Source organism: Lactuca sativa, chromosome 7 (assembly GCF_002870075.4).
Source record: "Lactuca sativa cultivar Salinas chromosome 7, Lsat_Salinas_v11, whole genome shotgun sequence".
NCBI classification, from domain to species: Eukaryota; Viridiplantae; Streptophyta; class Magnoliopsida; order Asterales; family Asteraceae; genus Lactuca; species Lactuca sativa.
The window spans coordinates 61472065-61490095 of NC_056629.2; the positions used below are offsets into that span (position 1 = coordinate 61472065).

Here is an 18031-nt window from a genome sequence, read left to right on the forward strand (position 1 = left end):
AAAGTGTGCAAAAGGAGCCCTGGTGGCATTTTCGTAAATACGCCTTGGGGGAGTACGCCATGCGTACGCGTGTACAGTGAGTGTACTAGCCCTAGTATGTTGTACGTACATGTTGTACGTTGGGTGTACTTGCCAAATTTGGAAACCCTATTTTTTAGGGTTTAGATTGTATTTAAACATCCTTATGACCTTATTTCCCCTCACCTCATCAGCCTTCATCCCTCTTGATACATTTTGCAACCCTAGTTCACCTTGAGAAGCTATTTCAAGCATAAGAGTGTGTGTTTTGTGCTTAGAAGAAGAAGGAAGGAAGTCAAGGTCATCTTGGAAGAGTGAAACACTTTGGATTTGGGGTTTCTACATCATTTGCAACCTTTTAAGGTATAAAGCTTGCAACTTTACCGCTTCATCATATAGATCTAGATTTGGATGTCTTAATGGTGCTTTTTGGTCCCAAAATGTTAGATCTTGAGCATGACATGTTCTTGACCATAAATTTGTCCTTTCAAACCCTATGAGGGGTCTTAAGTCATAAAAATGGAGTCCCAATGGGTTGTTTTGTTCCATACATGTTATGGAGAGTCTTAAGGCATTAAGATGTTGGGTTTATATGGGTCAAGCACTTATTGAGCATGCAAGGTCATAAAGTTGGGAACTTTATGACTCCTAGTGACATTTTGACCTTGGATATGCATTTGGACGTGTTAAGACGTTGTATTAAGCTCTTAATGGGATAAAAAGGAAGTATGTAGGTTATGTCGTGCGTACATGGGTTTACTCCCAGCGTACGTAGTCAACAACCTCGTTTTTGGTCAGCGAAGGAGTACGCCTACCGTACCTCCAATACGCCCCACGTACGCTTGCTGAGTTGATTCAACTGAGTTGACTCGGTCGGGTTGACTCAATTATGTTGACTTAGTTGGTTTGTGGCTTTTGACCAGTTTGACCTTGACTTTGACCAAGTTTGACCTTAAGGGTATTTTGGGATTTTGATGGAAATTGGTCATTTGGTTGGAATAGGTGTCAGTTAGAGCTGAGATTCGGAGTCGAGACCTCATCAACTTTTGTCGAGTTTGAAAGGTGAGTTTTCCCTCACTGTACTTGCAGGTCGAAGGCACCAAATCCGTCCCTTTGGATTTGATATCCTGTTATGTGGTAGTATGTTTGCACGTTGTAGTGATTTGTTAGATCGGTATCCTGGTATATAGGATGATGTTATGCTTAGTGCTCTGTAGATCTGCCTAGCTGTCTGTAGACTGTTATTATATGTTTATCTGTTATATGTGCACATATTTGGTTGCTGGTTGAGGCTTTACTGCTTTGTGCGTAAGCCAACAAGCCGGGGGCATACCAACTCGATGGTTGATTGGGCCGGAGGGTAATTCCATCCTGAGGATGACAGGACCTGTTGTAGATTGGCATTCCAACCTAATGGTTGATTAGGCCTGTGGTATTCCAACCCGATGGTTGATTGGACCCGACATGTTGTTATTGTATATGTTATCTATTTATGTGTTGGTACTTTGGGGGATCTCACTAAACCTTGGCTTACAGTTTTGGGTTATGTTTCAGGTACTTCAGATGATCGCGGGAAAGCGAAGGCGTGACCATACACATCTTCGTGTTTATGACTTATGATTTTGGGAGACTCTGATGTTTGAAAATGTTTTGAAAACTATGATTGTAAACAATTTATGAATTTGGGTTGGTTTTAAAAGTTTAAATTTCAAGTTTGGATCTATCAAAGGCACTACATTTTTGGACTATTGTAAGTATAAAGTTTCAATCTTGCTATCCAGTTCCTTAGATCTTGTCATTTGGGATATTTGGCACTTTTGGTCCATTTTATGGGAGATCTTAGAGTTGAGTCATGAGTGGATTCCAACATATTTTGATCATCTTAGAATGCTTCTTGGACCACATTGGCTAGGAAAGTTGTGATCTTCTGCCTTCCCTTTTAGCCATGCAAGTTATCTTGGTCCTTAAGGCCATTTTGGGGTATTAAAGTTTAGATCTTGGAATATTGTGGCATTATTATGGATAAAGTCGGAAATTTATTCTACCTAGACATCTTCTTGATTCAAATATGAAAGTTGGAGATTTTGAATTAATGGATTAAGTTAAGAAAGATGCATTTTGGGTCCCTTTGAGACTTAAAGACCACTTCTTGGTGGTTTGGACATTCCTAATGGATAAAGTTAGAAACTTTATCCATTAAGACCTTGGAAAGGATCTGATCTAAGCTTTGGAGCTTTTGAAATCCAAAGAAAATGGATTAAGCTCGTTTGATCTATTCAGTCTAGTCCCCATGATGTGGCCTTAGGCTGCCACGATGTGGCGACCGGGGAATCAACGGCTATTTTGGCATATAGTGCCCACAACATGGCCAAGGAAGGCCACAACGTGGAGAGCTATTGTTGGCAATTTGATCTTAGCTTTGACCATTGACTTTTTGATCAGTTTAGTTTTTGGTCAAACTTGGGTAGAATTGAATATTTGGCTAGAGCTGGCAATGGGTCGACCTGGGTTGGGTTCGGGTTCAACCCATTTATTAATTGGGTTGAATATTTCAACCCAACCCAACCTATTTATTTTTGAATGGGTTGATATTTCCAACCCAACACAACCTTTCAGTTAAATGGGTTGTCACCAGATTGACTTGTTTATGTATTTTCCAACCTAACCTATTAAATAAATGGGTTAAACCTGGGTTAACCCATTTAAAATAAAAAAATAAATAAATTAACTAAAGTATACCATTTAAATTAGTTCCAAACTTAAATAAAATTTCAAAGTATGTCAAAAACACAATCCAAATTCACAAATACAAATAATTGTTCAAATAACATTAAAAGTAATTAATTTTGAGGTGATTTTAAAGAGCGACTAGTGTTGTCGGCACCAAAAAGGTTAAGAATTAGCATTGCATTTATATATATATATATATATATATATATATATATATATATATATATATATATATATATATATATATATATATATATATGAATAATAACAGAACATTGCAATTTATAAAATAATACTTATATTAATACATCGTAATATTTAAATAGTTATTAAATTAAATATATATCAAAGTTAAATGGGTTGGTGGGTTGAAAACAGGTTGATAACTTTTACCCAACCTAACCTATTTAATTAAATGGATTAGACGGACTGACCCATTTAATTTAAATAGGTTGAAAATCCTAACCCAACCTGCTAATATTGGGTTGGATTCGGGTTGGGTCGATTTTAGGCAGCTCTATATTTGGCTAAGGATTGGTCTCGACTTGGTTTTAGGAAACTTGGGTTGGCTGTGTTATTGCTGAGGTAGTTGTTGAGCTTCTGTTAGGTTGTGCATGTGAGTTTTCTTCACTTACTTGTGGGTCGAAGGCACCAATACTGACCCACTAGTTTTCTTCATTTACTTCTGTTGAGTATGCGTGTGATATATGTTGGTAGATCCATATGATTACCTGTATTCGCTAGATATATGTTAGACTGGGAGATCTGTTATGATTACATGTACCTGCTGGCTATTGAATGTTACTATATATGCCGACATGTTATTGTTGTTGTTAGGTTGAGATGGTCCTGCTTTGTGCTGAAGGCCAAGATACTTGGGGCGGTCCGGATAGACTGCAGGCTATTTGAGACGGTCCAATCAGGTCGAAGGCCCGGAGAGCGGTCTAGATAGGTTATAGGTCCGGTGAGACGGTCCATTCAGGCTGAAGGCTCGGAGAGCGGTCCAGATAGGATGTAGGCCCTGCGAGGTAGTCCAGTCAAGCTGAAGGCTCATATATGCATGTTGTTATCTGTTGGGTTGTGTGTGGTACTTTGGGGAAACTCACCAAACTTCATGTTTATAGTTTGATTTCATGGTTTCATGTACATCAGATGATTGAGACAAGATGAATACGTGATTGTGCACATCATCCTTGGATATAATTTATTGATTGATGATTTCGGGATACTCTGATTTTGACTATGTTCTTGAAAACAATGTTTTTGTATGGTTTATGGATCATTAAAGAGTCTTAAAAAATGAAAATTTTTACTATGATTTTTGTGATGTTACAACGGGGTGTAAGGATAAGGTGAAAGTGGAAAATAAATAAATAAATAAATAAAGTTAAATTGTGACGTTTTGTAATTTAGAGAGAGATAGAAGGGGCTAATGTAAAAAATAAAAAATGATTTTTTTTCTAGTTTATTTATAAGCTTTATCAATAGTTTACTCATTTAAGAGATTAGCCATTTCATGTAATTTTACATCGGTAATAATAATAATAATAATAACTCTAATAATTTTTGTATCATTTCAGCTTGTTAATTGCTGTAATAAGCAAGAAAAAGAAAATTGAATGATACTTTTTGACAAACGAAAAAGATTGCTACTCTCTTTATCTCATTCTTCAATTTTTAATTATATGAATGTTTTTTCTAAACAATTTCAGCTAAAAGGGTCAAATTTTACCATATTCATTTTCTCAACTAACTTTTTGGAAACCATTTAACTAACACAACAAAATACAAACCATTTATCCAAGTACATACAATCCTTATAGGTCTCTAGTCTCTCAACCCCATCACCCCTACCTATCATACAACTTTTCAAGCACAAAATACAACATTTCATTTTTCCATTTCCAAATGATTTTTTTTCTTGGCAACCCTACCAATCTAACATTTTTTTTTCTGTATTTGTTTTATTAGGCATCTGTCAGAATTCTACATATGCTCTTGTATTTCTGTGTTTTTTTATCTTCAGCAAAATTTGAAAGTTCCTTCACCTAGAGCACAAAACAAAATGGGTAAGTCAAGAAAATGATACAAAGTTGGGAAATATTTGGTTAATGAAAAAAGGGGGGCTTATGCGGTTTTACATTATATACAGATCAAGAGGGAAAGTCGGCAGCATGATTCAATTTTCTGTGAACTTTTTGGCTTTATCCGAGAACTGCCTAATCAACTTCTCATCGGCAAAAGTTAAAGAAAGCTGTTCATCATCAGACACCTCTTCCCATTTTTCATCACTTTCTTGATTTGTAATTCTAGTGTTGTTTGTGTTTTTTTTACTTGCTTCTTTTGGTATATTGCGATACAAGTGGTTCAATATGAACAGTGCAGTATCCGGGTCCCTCCAGTATTTTCTGCAACAAATACCAATTTATTTCCTTTGAAGAATCTCTACCAATTTATATTATTATTGGTAATTTGGTATGACTTACGTATGAGCCCCTACAGCTGATATGTATTGATGCTCAAATGTTTTATTCTGCATTCTCAAAATTTTAAATAATATATATATATATATATATATATATATATATATATATATATATATATATATATATATATATATATATATATATATAATAAACAAACAAATGGAAGTTCATTGCCATTTAACCCAAAAAGAATACATACTTGAAGTACATGATCAATTCGCCCATCTTCACTCCCTGTTATCCTCTCCATCATTATCGCACCATATGGTCTCCCTCTTTCTTCAGCTTCCTCTGATGTTTCTGTTAACCCCCCAAAAAACAAAACATAAAATTAATTAATGACAAAAAGTCAAAAATAGTTAAAAATTACCTTCTTGCCCATCACTGTCCCTTGATTGACATGCTGTCAGTACTTTAACCTACAAACACTAATCCACTTTAGAGAAAAAAAAAACAAAAAATGGGATATATGCGTAAAAGGACTAAAATGCCCTTGTGATCCTAATCATAGAAAATAGCCCAAGAGAGAGATTGTAACTAACCCTTAAGTGGCTAATGTTGTCAGCCACAGCCTGAGAGCGTAATGCAACTTGTTCTACAAATTCCTGCGGTGTAATTTATCAGGATTTTTACAAATAACGCTAAAATGCACTGCACATGCGGTACAGGTGTCAGTCTAACATGCACCTATACCTGGTAGCCAACATGCAGCCTTTTTCCACCTCTGTGATAAGGAATAATCACTGGATGCCTGTCAATATGCTCTTTACATACAAGTGGTTCTATTCTGAACAGATAGATTATTTAATGTCAGGTGTGCCAAAATAGAATGATTATATAAAAAAATAATTAATATATAAGGAAAGGGGTTTGAGATATTTATGAATACCTGTATGCCACTGGATCATAAGGATGAAAAATGTTGAACATCTGGCGACAAGATGGCATCTCTTCATTTATAGTTTCATCTTCCCAGTAATCTTTTCCTCTACCTGAAAAATAACAAATGAATATTTTATATTGTTATATTCTAATTTACTCAACATTAATTTATATAAATCATAGAGGAAATGAGACAAAAATTACCAACTCCAATACGTATATTTCGCAAGGCAAGAAATACACCAAGAGGAGACCCCACTGCAAAGAATGTATCAACCTGGCAATGGCATTGTACTTTCCATTATTTTCTTATTAAGGAATTCTATTCTACTTTGATTTATTTTTTTCTTATGCTATAAAAAATACATAACTGCTACCTTAAACAGCAATTTGGTGTACTTTATATAAGGTCTATAACTCTTCATTGTTTCATTTTTTAAAGATGTAGAACTCTTGGAGCCACTTTCATTTGTCATAATTGAAGCTTCCTGCTTATTTTCTGTTTAAAAATACAATTCATATCAAATCAATACAACATGATATCAATCTTTAATTTACTGCCTTAAAGGCTTAAAGCGTTAAGCACCCACGAAAATGAAACAATACCTTCGACTCTGTGTGATTCTAATTCTTTAATTCTGGCATTCAAAATATCAATCTGCAAGAGTAAAAACACAAATAATTAGGATAAAAGTAAAAACAAAGAATCATTTAAGGGATAGTTTTAATTTTAAACTTCAGGAGGACCTCTTCCTTCAATGATCTGATTACTACATCTTCATCATTTTTGTTAACTTCCTCATCAATTTGATTTGTTATGGTTTCACTATTGCTGCCTGTGGATTCATCCAAATCATCATTTTTCTCAGACTCTTGAGCATGTGTTTCAGGGAGTATAGCTTCTGTGTCAGCACTTGGAGGAATTACCAAAACACCCTCGTCATTTCTGGATTCATCCAAATCATCATTCTTCTCAGACTCTTGAGCATGTGTTTCAGGGAGCATAGCTTCTGTGTCAACACTTGCAGGAGGAATTACCAAAACACCCTCGTTGTTTGTGGTTAAATCCTCCCCCCCTGAACTCAAAGATGAATTTCCCTCGGGAGAAATTTCATGGGTATTATGGTCATTATACAGCCATTCCATTGGAAACGGAGATGAAAGTTTCTCTTGGTGACAAAGTATGTCATAAGAGAGAACACTTCCTAATGAATGACCATATAAAGAAACCTACACAAAAAAACAACATAAGAATAAAATATTTAATTATTTATCACATGCCATGTACCTTACCTTTCCATCATAACCAGGATTCCTCTTAAGAAACTTCAGATACAACCTGTTTAATTGGTTGGAAACCTGCAGCATTTTACAAAAATTAATACTACAAAAAAAAAAAATTTAAAAATCTACAAGAATATACCGAGTCAATGATATCTTGGCAATAGATTGGACTCATGTAATACAACACATCATGAACAGTTGCACTCAATGTCACCCTTAATCCACGTACACCAGGTAATGTACATCTTTCTACAGCAGATTCACCACTCAGCTTTAAGTCTTTCCTCCACTGTTGGATCATAATAAATTAACCAATTTTCCAGATACAAAAAAAAGTTTATTATTATATTATTATTATTATTACCTGACATGGAATAAAAAGAACTCTTTGGGATTCACGTTGATAATTTGTTAGGTGTAAATCAGCAAGACTTTCTGTAACTTGGCGATAAGTGCCAACATCATCAACCAAATTTGCTTTCTGTAAACTTTGACCAATGCCATGAACCATGAATACCAAATGACGAACTGGGACCTGTATCAATTTAAATAAAAATATATAAATAATATATATATTCATGTATAAGATATATATCATGTATCAGATATACCTGTGAGCAGTAATCATCCATTTCTTCCTCTTTCTTCTGGCGTAACTCATCCTATCAACACAAATTATCAACTATGATATAAAAGTTTCAGTTTAAATGCAAGAAATAACAATGTAATTTCCTTGATTTGTTTTTTATAGCATCTTACTTTCGTTTATTAAAGCACAAATGGAACTCATAACAGCATGAACAAATGAATAAACATCAGAATGCACATGTAAGTAAAACAAGTCACATACAAGTAATGAAATATTTGTGAATTTCATGTTATAATTTAAGCATTTCATGTTAAAGTTGAGAATCTAACATATAGATAATGATTTAGAAGACAAAATGCATCACTATATATGTAAACAGCACGATGGAAATTTTGGCATTTGTTCAAACAAACTAGAATGTATGTCTTCTGTTATTCTGCTGAACATATAAAATAACGAATACTGGACATATTATTTCAAAATATGATTCAAATGATCAATTATTCATTGATGTAAAAAACTTGCTGAAAAATAATACCTGGGTTGGCTTTGCTGATTGTGATCGAGCATACCCACGCCTTAACTTAAGTCCAGTCACTCCAAAACTAACCATGCTACCAAATCCAGATAAGCCAATATATAGCCAAGCCTCCCATGTATCATCCTCTCCAGTAAAAAGAGCATGCAGCCCCTGTAAAAAGCTCAGTCATTACATAAAAAAGATAACAATAGTTATACGTCCTAAGTAACAATTTAGCATAAAAAAAATATCATACTGGGGTGGACCCTTGCATATCAACCCGGGCTGCAAATAATCCAGATGGTTGAAATGTTCTTCGGTGCCAAACCTAAAAAAAAAAAAAAAAAACATGATGTTTTGTTTCACTTTAAATAATGTCAACTTGAAGTGATAAAAAGAAAAGAGTTAAATCAAATGCACTTAAAGTAATGAAATTAGAGATCATTTAACAAATACCTTGCCACGATAAGCAAACTCCAACTGTTCAGCAACATCTTCACGAAGTGGAAGCCAATCAAGACTCCCTTTACGAGCAAACCAATGGCCTCTTAGAACACGCCGATTGTCTCCATTCCAATAAACAGGAAAACTATGTCTTCTTAATAAGTCTACCTGCAGTAATAACATACAACAAGGAAGTAAAGAAACCATGTAAATGTGTAATCTTGTACTAAAGAGCTAATATGATATACTAACAATGTCAAGAAATACACCTCATACAAGCCTCCTTTCACAGGGACACCAACTCTCTCTTCTTCATCTGTGTATAGTTTGCTTGATTGACTGGAAGGTAAATCGTATGATTGTGGATCTGATTCGGGAATGGATGAAAGTGACCCTTTTGGACCTACACTACATTCACCATACTCTTTCCACCAATTAGAGAGCAACTCCTCTTCTCTCTGTATATGTAGTCTCAGCATCAGTAAATGTCACCAAAGCAATAGTTAAACCTCAAGAGCAACAATGGAAACAGATGGTATAACCTGCAAGAACGATGCCTCTATTGCAAGAGAATCCCTCATACCAAATCGAAAATAATCACCTTTCCCTACTACTTCCGTAATTGGGACAGCAGCAGCTAGCTCTGTATATGAGCAATGGCAGCAACATTGAATCAGTATTTGAATAAACAAATATGAACAGGAATTTAGTGAGATCAATGGCGATTTCACTATCCACGTCTCAGGCTTTAGACCAATTTACTCCCTAAAAGAGATACTAAAATTCGCATAACATTAGAACTCACCAGTTTCCGCCATTGGCACCTTTGAAAAGTACCATCTAACATCACCCCCATCCGACGGGCTTCCAGTCTGTGCAAGATACTTCTGCCGCCCCTCACACTGCTGTATCTCATCAGCTAACCTCCTTATATTCGACGACGTATTCCGTAACATCTCAGCAAAAGTTTTTGCGTCTTCATACTTCCCACTGCTTTCCGCCATCGGAGCTGGCTTAACGCAGATGTAGACTTCGTTTCGGCAATTTGTCAAACTGGTGATGTGCAATACCACCAAACATTACGGTTCTAACAAATTCTCGCACCAATGCCAAATGAATTAAGATTCTAGTATACGCAATTACTTTATCTGTTGCTCGATCAGAAACTGTGAACTTGAAATTGATACAGCTGCTAATCACCCGAGTAAGGTATTGAAACAAATCACTAATCACTAACACGGATCCTGCGTTCCAAGATTTGTATCAAAGATTATGTTAATTTCTACTTGAAACCCTAAATTGACAATCCCAAGAGTTGTTTAGATGGTAAAATTGCATAGATTAATGAAAATGGAAGGCAAGAACTAGTAGAATATTTTATGAGGAAAGTCTAGCATATTCGCAAACCGTCAAGGAAAATTTAAAATATTCAAAGAGAGTTTATAAAGGTCAATAGGTAAATGTATTTATCTGATTTTTTTGTATTTTTTATATTTTATACAGTATGATAAACTTATTTTTATATTTTTTGTATCTTATATGTTTTGTATCTATAGTAAAGGGTGTTCTATTAAAGAAATTTATTCATTCATTATTTATACAGTATTTTCATAGCTATGATACAAATTAGTATATTGATTAATTTTTTAAAAGTAACTGTATGGTAATGTATGAAAATACAGATATATCTTTATTTTGTGGTTTTAATTTTACATTATCATAAAGAATTTAGCTTTTTTTACAAAAGATTTTTTATTATAGTTATTTTTCTATCTATTGATATAGTTACTTGGCATTAACAATGTTTGTTTATAAATATGATATTTTATATAATAAATTTAATATTTTTATAAAAATGTATTCTGTATTGCTGAAATATAAATATTTTTATTGAATTGTAACCTTTTAATTTAATTTAATTATGTATATTGGTGTAATAATATAACGATACTTTACGGAATATTGTACAAAACTAAGCACATCAATTAATAAGTTAGTGTTCTGAATACGATGAAAGAGACAAGCATTATATCGGAGTAAATAAAATAATATTTGTTGACAAAAAATATAATTGAGCATTTCTCATTCCATGGAAAAAATGTGTATTTATAAATTATTTTTTACTTAAAAGAATTTCAATAGCATTAATGTTTTTAAAATATTTTATAACTTCAATTTAAATTTTATTTACTACAAAATATTTTATTATTATTTTTTTATCTTATTCTAAGATTTCAGGGTATTCAATATTTTATTTTTGCAAACAATTATATTGAAGGAGAAATAATAACTTCCTAATATATATTTTACATAATGTTAAATATGCTAATATGCAACTCATTTAAATGATATATCTTTATTTGATATATGTTTATGGTCATATACTATATATTGTTTAAGACCAAGTTTTGCATCCAGTATCAATGAATTATAGTTTTATACTTATAAAGCTATGTTATATGAGAAAAATATGTTACATAAATAACCGTTGTTACATGGTTTAAAAAAACATATTCCATTGATTTATTGAATCATAAAAGTATCATGCAGTTTTTTGAGGATAACTCTAAACTATAAATCCAGCAACATGAATTATACCTCTATAGCAGGCGTTGAGTATTGCTTAAGATAAACCCTCTACTCTTGATTTGAATTCTTGCACTTTAAGAATCACACACTTTCTCCCTTGTGAGTTTGCAACAAGATCGAATTCCTATTTCTCGAGCATTCTTTCTTTGTGGTCACTTTTATTAGCAGAAAATGAAATAAAAAGAAGAACAAAAAGACGTTTTTTATAGCTTAGCCTTCAAGTAACTTATACATATAAGAATGACCCCATTGCCAATTTAAAATCGTTGTGTCTTTTACTTGATATTCATGATAATAACGAGGGGAAGCGTTACTTTTTTTTTTCTTCTTTAATCGTATCCCCCACACAACATTTATATACGTCTTCATAGCCAACAAGTGTATGTATATGGTGCCATCGATCTAGTGAACTTTTTCGATCCATCACTACAAACATTGTACCAACTACCAACAAGTCACGATTATCAATTTTATAATCCATTTTCTAACGTTCAATCGTAACGTAAGTATTCTTGATAGCAATATTCGAGTTTTAACTTTTAAGTCAAACTTATCAATATATAAGTACTTTTAGCCCATTTTATATGTATTTAGATAGTTACTTTATTAATTGTGTGTGTGTATATTAATTGTGTGTGTGTGTGTATATATATATATATATATATATATATATATATATATATATATATATATATATATATATATATATATATATATATATATATATATATATATATATATATATATATATAGAGAGAGAGAGAGAGAGAGAGAGAGAGAGTTAGGTTCAAATGTTTTTAGCAACTATTGTGTGCCTAAATGCACCAATGAGAATTCAAGAAATAATAAAGAATTAAATAAATCATTAAAGGGTATTTTGGACTTTTGGTACTTTTAATTAAGGAAATCATTTAATTGAAATCATTCAATTATAGAAATAAAGTTAATATATTTGACCTAGTTACGTTTGGGGACGAACACATTCATCATTGGCATCATCACAATCACCATCGCCGATTCGGTTTCTTCTTCTACAATTGACGTATCCTCTCGTCTCGCACCCTCCTTCTTCCATATACCTATCTGCACCACCACCTGCAAGGACCTTCAACAAGATTCGGGCTTTATTCAATCTTATTTCACAGTCGTTATCTTTATCTCTCTCATTCCAAATCCATGGACCGATCCTAGAATACAATGATTTATACTCACCAGTCATAGGTATGTAATTATATTTCTCAAATATTTCTTTTTGTGGATTCAGTTCAACAGTGATTTAATTGACGTTTTTATTATATGATGTTAGTGTTCTTTGACTTTTTTTTTTTTGGAATGGCTTGCATATGAATATTTATTAATCGATCAATCAATTTTTTTTTCTTATGTTCATGTTCAGAAAAGTTTGCAAACGATCTTACAGTTGTTGTTTATGTAGTTTTGAATATCGAAGGCTTATTTGGGGAATCGTTACCTGGGAGCTAGAATTTTGTTTGAATTCTTGTCATCAAGTCGAATATAGCTCAGGTATGGCTGAAGAAGTTCCCGACCACCAAGAAACTGAATTGGTAAGACTCACTATTTTTTTTTTAAGAAACTGAAGGAGCACACCATGTGTTCGATAAAATGCATAGTTGAAATCTAGGTTTTTTTAAGCATCTTGATGTCGATCATTTTGCTAGAATGGAATATCAAATTCTAATTTTGTCATAATAGAATCTTGAATTCCCTTTCAACTTAAGCAGTGAATTACCGTAACCAATTTTGTTAGAATAAAATTGGTGTATATTCTTGTTATTGGTCTTGATTCTTATGGAATAACATCATAAATAATAAAACATTACATTCTTTCAAAATAATATACATTGTAAGTTTAGGGATGATTGTTAATTTTGGTTTGTAGAAATTATAGTTATATTTTATTTTAATATATATCACATTCTTGATCAATTGATTTGAGGATTACATTCTATTAGAATAAATTATAATTCTTTAATGTCTATTATATTTTATTAGAATTTATTGTTTTTATTCTCTTAGAATGAACTGGATTTTTTAATATTTGAAAGTTAATTATTGTTTTCTTTGTGGATTTAGGTCTTGAAGAGGTTGTCATTGATGTGGAAAAAGAAAAAAAAACATAAAGAACAAGAGTATATTCTAACAGAATCTATTCTGCCAAAATATGTATGAATTAGTTTTTGTTGCATTTATGATAAGAATGGTCGGAAGAATGGCTTGAAGACCTGATAAGAATGACTTAAAGAATTAGCCAAAGATTGATGATACTCATAGTTTAAGCATGTTTTTATTTTTTAAGAATTACACTTGTATTTTATTCATTACCTGTATATTCAAGAATGCTGATTTTTTATGATATTCTTTTAGAATATGTATAAATATATTAAAATGTATAAGGCTATTAGTATGTAAAAATATATATGAATATTTAAGTTCGAATGTATATGAAAATATTAAAATGTTGTTATTCTTCAACTAGGAGTTCAAGAATTTTGTTACTCTTCATTAATATTCTAATAGAATAAAACTCTTAAAGAACATCATTCAAACAAAAATTCATTCTGACGGAATAAAATCGAAAAATACATTTACTAGTTTATGGTTGACATTCTATCATTCTGACAGAATAAAATCGAATTTTTAAATTTGAGTTAATTTAAAATATTCAGATTTTTAAAAAATAAAGGAATTAATGATCCCTAAAAATCCGAAAATTTCCTTTTTTTAATATAGGTTAATTGACTAAAATGCCCTTATGCTGAAATTTGTGTGATTATATGGTACATGCTATCCTATTCTACTACCATAGACCCTCAAATCATGACATTTGATTATATTCCATCTGATGGTCCAGATCTGTGCATTCTGGCACACAATAGTTAGTAAAAACAAAATAACCTAACCCTATATATATATATATATATATATATATATATATATATATATATATATATATACTAGGTGTAAGACCCGTGTAATACACGGGTTTATTAAAAATAAAAATTTAATATCAATATTTAAACATTAAATTTAATATCAATATCAATTTTAGAGCTCTCATTAATTATGAAATTTATTACATTATAAATATATCAATTCTTTTTCAAGGAAATATTTATTTCTCTCAATATTATAACCGAAATAAGTTATGATATATGAACAAATCAGAAAATTACATATGGAAATAAATAGATTCTAAAAATCTATTAAAATGTCATGTGTCCAAATCAATGAGGACATGACATGTGGCAGAAAAATGGGTTTTATTTATTAGTATACTAGTGTATAACCCCTGAGAACCACGGTTATAAAATTAATTAAACTTTTATACTGAAAAATCAAAATTATTAATCAATAATTTAAATAACTATTACTCAAGGGATATTTTTTTAGTTATATAAAATTTTAATCATTGATTTAAATAAATACGTAAAGCTATATTACCTTATAATCTGTATTAATTTTATTTTATTTTTTAATTTAATGTTATTAATTTAATATAATTAGAGTGAGAAATTTTGAAATTTGAAATTTCAAATAGAGAATCAATTATTAATTTAATTAGAGTGAGAAATTTGAAATTTGAAATTTGAAATTTGAAATGGATAATTAATATGTTGACAAGTGGCATGATAGTTGTCAATTAATATTAATGAGGAGTTGTAATACTATGACACTTGTCAATAGGAGAATAAAACTATTCTTTTATTAGAATAGGAAGATTTTTTAACAATTTAATATTTACTAGTTGTGAGACCCGTATAGTATACGGGTTGATTAAAACAAAATGTTAAGTACGAAAGATTAAATAGAAATTTTATTTGAATTTGAAATTGAAATAAGTGAAAATTATGAGAAAAAAACATGCAAAAAATAAAGAAATAAAAATTATGTATTTATTGTGTAGTACACGGGTTAATTATAACAAAATGCTAAACATAAAGGTTTAAACCGTAAATTTATTTGAAATTTAAAATTTAAAATTTAAAATTAATGGTAGGTTTAATTTATGGAAACCAAATTAATGATATATTGAAAATGAAAATTAAAGTAATGACAAGTGGAAAATAAATATATTTCAAATTATGACAAAATGACATGTGGCTAATAAATTATGAGAGAATGACATGTGACAAAGTTATTTTCATTTATTAGGATATATATATATATATATATATATATATATATATATATATATATATATATATATATATATATATAGGGTTGGGTTATTTTGTTTTCACTATCTATTGTGTGCATGTATGATTGATTCTGGACCAATCATTTTAGTTATTTTAAGAAAGTAATTAATGCATATTACACTTTGAAGATATAATGGATATTAATTACATCTTCAACATTTAATATGCATTAATTACTTTTTTAAAATAACTAAAATGATTGGTCCAGAATTAATCATACATGCACACAATAGATAGTAAAAACATTTGAACCTAAGTCCATATATATATATATATATATATATATATATATATATATATATATATATATATATATATATATATATATGTTCAAATGAGAACCAAAAAAGATTAAGAACCTAAGAACTACTAATTTTAACTAATAGTTAAAGGTTATTTGTATATTTTATTGTATTGATTTTTTTTAAGTTTTTACAAATGACAAAAAACAATAAGGATAAGATGATCTTTTTAAGAAAACATATTCCATATGTTAGATCTGATATCATTTATTCATTATTCTCCAAGAACAAAACAAGTGTTCCCTCATCTCCTTCAATCATCTCTAATGAACACCACCACATCCACCACCGTCGGTGGAAACCGCCGAGCACCGGCGATTAAACCTTCTTCTGTCGCCGGAATTTTAGATCTGAAATTACCGATGTGTCGTCTTTTTCGTTGTTGTGGTGAACCATCACCATTGTTTCTTCTCATACAGCCAAAATTCACCATCAACAGCACCTGATAACATTCCTTGTTTTAGATCAGATCCGACAAGCACCTACAAAACCGTTAGATTCACTTAGATATTGTTCGTTGCTACTCTCCGCCATCAAATTTGAAGCCAAAACCATTTTTTTCGTTCATCTCCTCCAGATCTATCATGAACCACAACCGTCAACACCACCGACGACCTCCACTACCCTCTCCGATACCAGATTTGCTTAGATCTGATGTAGATCTAAGAATTTGGTGTTATTTTGCAAATAGATTTGTTGCATCACACCAACAATGTTACACCATGGTAACTACAATATTGAAACACTTAGGTATATCAATGTCGAGTGTCGACTCCTTCCTTCTCCAGCCTTCGGTTATCAAAATACAGTAGTAAATCGTCATGCAAGGTAACTTTGTTTGCTATAACTCTCCTATAAGTATCTATTTCCCTTGTTTATCTCACTTTGTCGGTTATGACCAATTATTGAGTTATTTGTTTGACTGAATTGAAGTTCTGCGATTGATTATCTTGTGAATTATTTTTTGATTGTTAATTGAAAATATTTTTTCCATTTTCATAAGTTACTGGATTATTTTGTGATTATTGATTGGAAATATAGAGATTCAGAAAGGTGAGTGGTCAAGCACCCTTGAGAACCGGCTGCCTGCTACAGTAAAAAAAAACAATTTATGAGAAAACGTAAAAAGTTAAAATCTCCTTTTGGTTGCAAGTTGACTTTGACTGTAATCGATGAAAGAAAAATAATGTAGTTATGAGATGCTTCGTTATATGCGATGAAGATAATGACGATGGAGATAATGATGGCTTCCTAATTTTATTGTCGTGTAGTTTTCAACTTTACTTGATCATTAATGTTTCTTTTAGGTTATTCTCTTTTCTACAGAGTAGTCATTTTTAACTTTTGAATGTCTTTGCTTGCATAGTTCTATAGTACCCGTAGTTCTGTTTAACTAAGTAATAAATATTGTTGCTATTAATACATACATAAAGACTTAATTTTTTTAGGCCACATAGATATGTTGATTTTTGTTGTTTATCCTTCTATTAAACTGTGAATGTTTTATTAAAAATGTGAATTTAGTAATTTAATCTCCATTTTTATTTATTTTTGTTAATCTTAGTTTTAAATGGTGTTAAGTTGTGAATCTAAGTTTATTTTCATACTTGTTCTAATATTTGTACAAAATTGTTATTCACATTTATGTTTTATGGTATTTATGTTGTAGAATGAATTTAGAATGTATGTTATTATGTTAGTTTTTCTCAAATAATGTTATTTTAGGTTTTTTAAGTTGTGAATTGTGGTGTTTTAGTGTTTTAGATATTGTTTACTTCTGTTAATATAAGTTTTAAGTGTGAATGAGTTAATTAATATGTTTTTAAGTTGTGAATACTATGAATGAGAGTATAAAACTGTTTTAGTAAACTGTGAATGAGAGCCTTAAAATGCTACATTAAACTGTGAATTTGTATGGTGCACACAAGGTGTTTGAAGAAATGCTTCCATAAGCTCAAGTACGTTTT

General features: G+C 31.2%; 1 protein-coding gene across 2 annotated transcripts; it reads right to left on the reverse strand.

Annotated features, from left to right (window-relative positions):
* Positions 1-4469: 4469 nt before the first annotated feature.
* Positions 4470-11711, reverse strand: LOC111883807 (phospholipase SGR2). 2 transcript variants are annotated; one of them, XM_052765941.1, is made up of 24 exons: positions 11552-11711; positions 10097-10197; positions 9759-10006; positions 9496-9596; positions 9223-9411; positions 8966-9121; positions 8766-8837; positions 8528-8680; positions 8012-8062; positions 7765-7935; positions 7540-7689; positions 7410-7475; positions 6864-7346; positions 6723-6774; positions 6494-6615; positions 6321-6393; positions 6124-6226; positions 5928-6021; positions 5777-5839; positions 5605-5653; positions 5434-5534; positions 5235-5281; positions 4890-5156; positions 4470-4796 (listed from the first exon to the last, which is right to left on the reverse strand). In XM_052765941.1, exons 3-23 carry the CDS (start codon positions 9955-9957, stop codon positions 4928-4930), a joined length of 2724 nt encoding a protein of 907 aa, XP_052621901.1. In that variant the 5' UTR covers positions 9958-10006; positions 10097-10197; positions 11552-11711; the 3' UTR covers positions 4470-4796; positions 4890-4927. The 2 variants fall into 2 exon arrangements, with proteins under 2 accessions (XP_052621901.1, XP_023735900.1); XM_023880132.3 differs by lacking the exons at positions 4470-4796; positions 11552-11711 and having other exon boundaries at positions 5067-5156; positions 5235-5250; positions 9759-10360.
* Positions 11712-18031: the final 6320 nt, after the last annotated feature.

Coding starts and splice junctions, on each gene's coding strand:
- LOC111883807 (XM_052765941.1), bottom strand. CDS start 9,957: ATGGCGGAAAGCAGTGGGAAGTATGAAGACGCAAAAACTTTTGCTGAG. Junction 6,022..6,123: donor TATGATCCAGTGGCATACAG/GTATTCATAAAT, acceptor CTATCTGTTCAG/AATAGAACCACTTGTATGTA. Junction 5,535..5,604: donor GGACAGTGATGGGCAAGAAG/GTAATTTTTAAC, acceptor GGGGGTTAACAG/AAACATCAGAGGAAGCTGAA.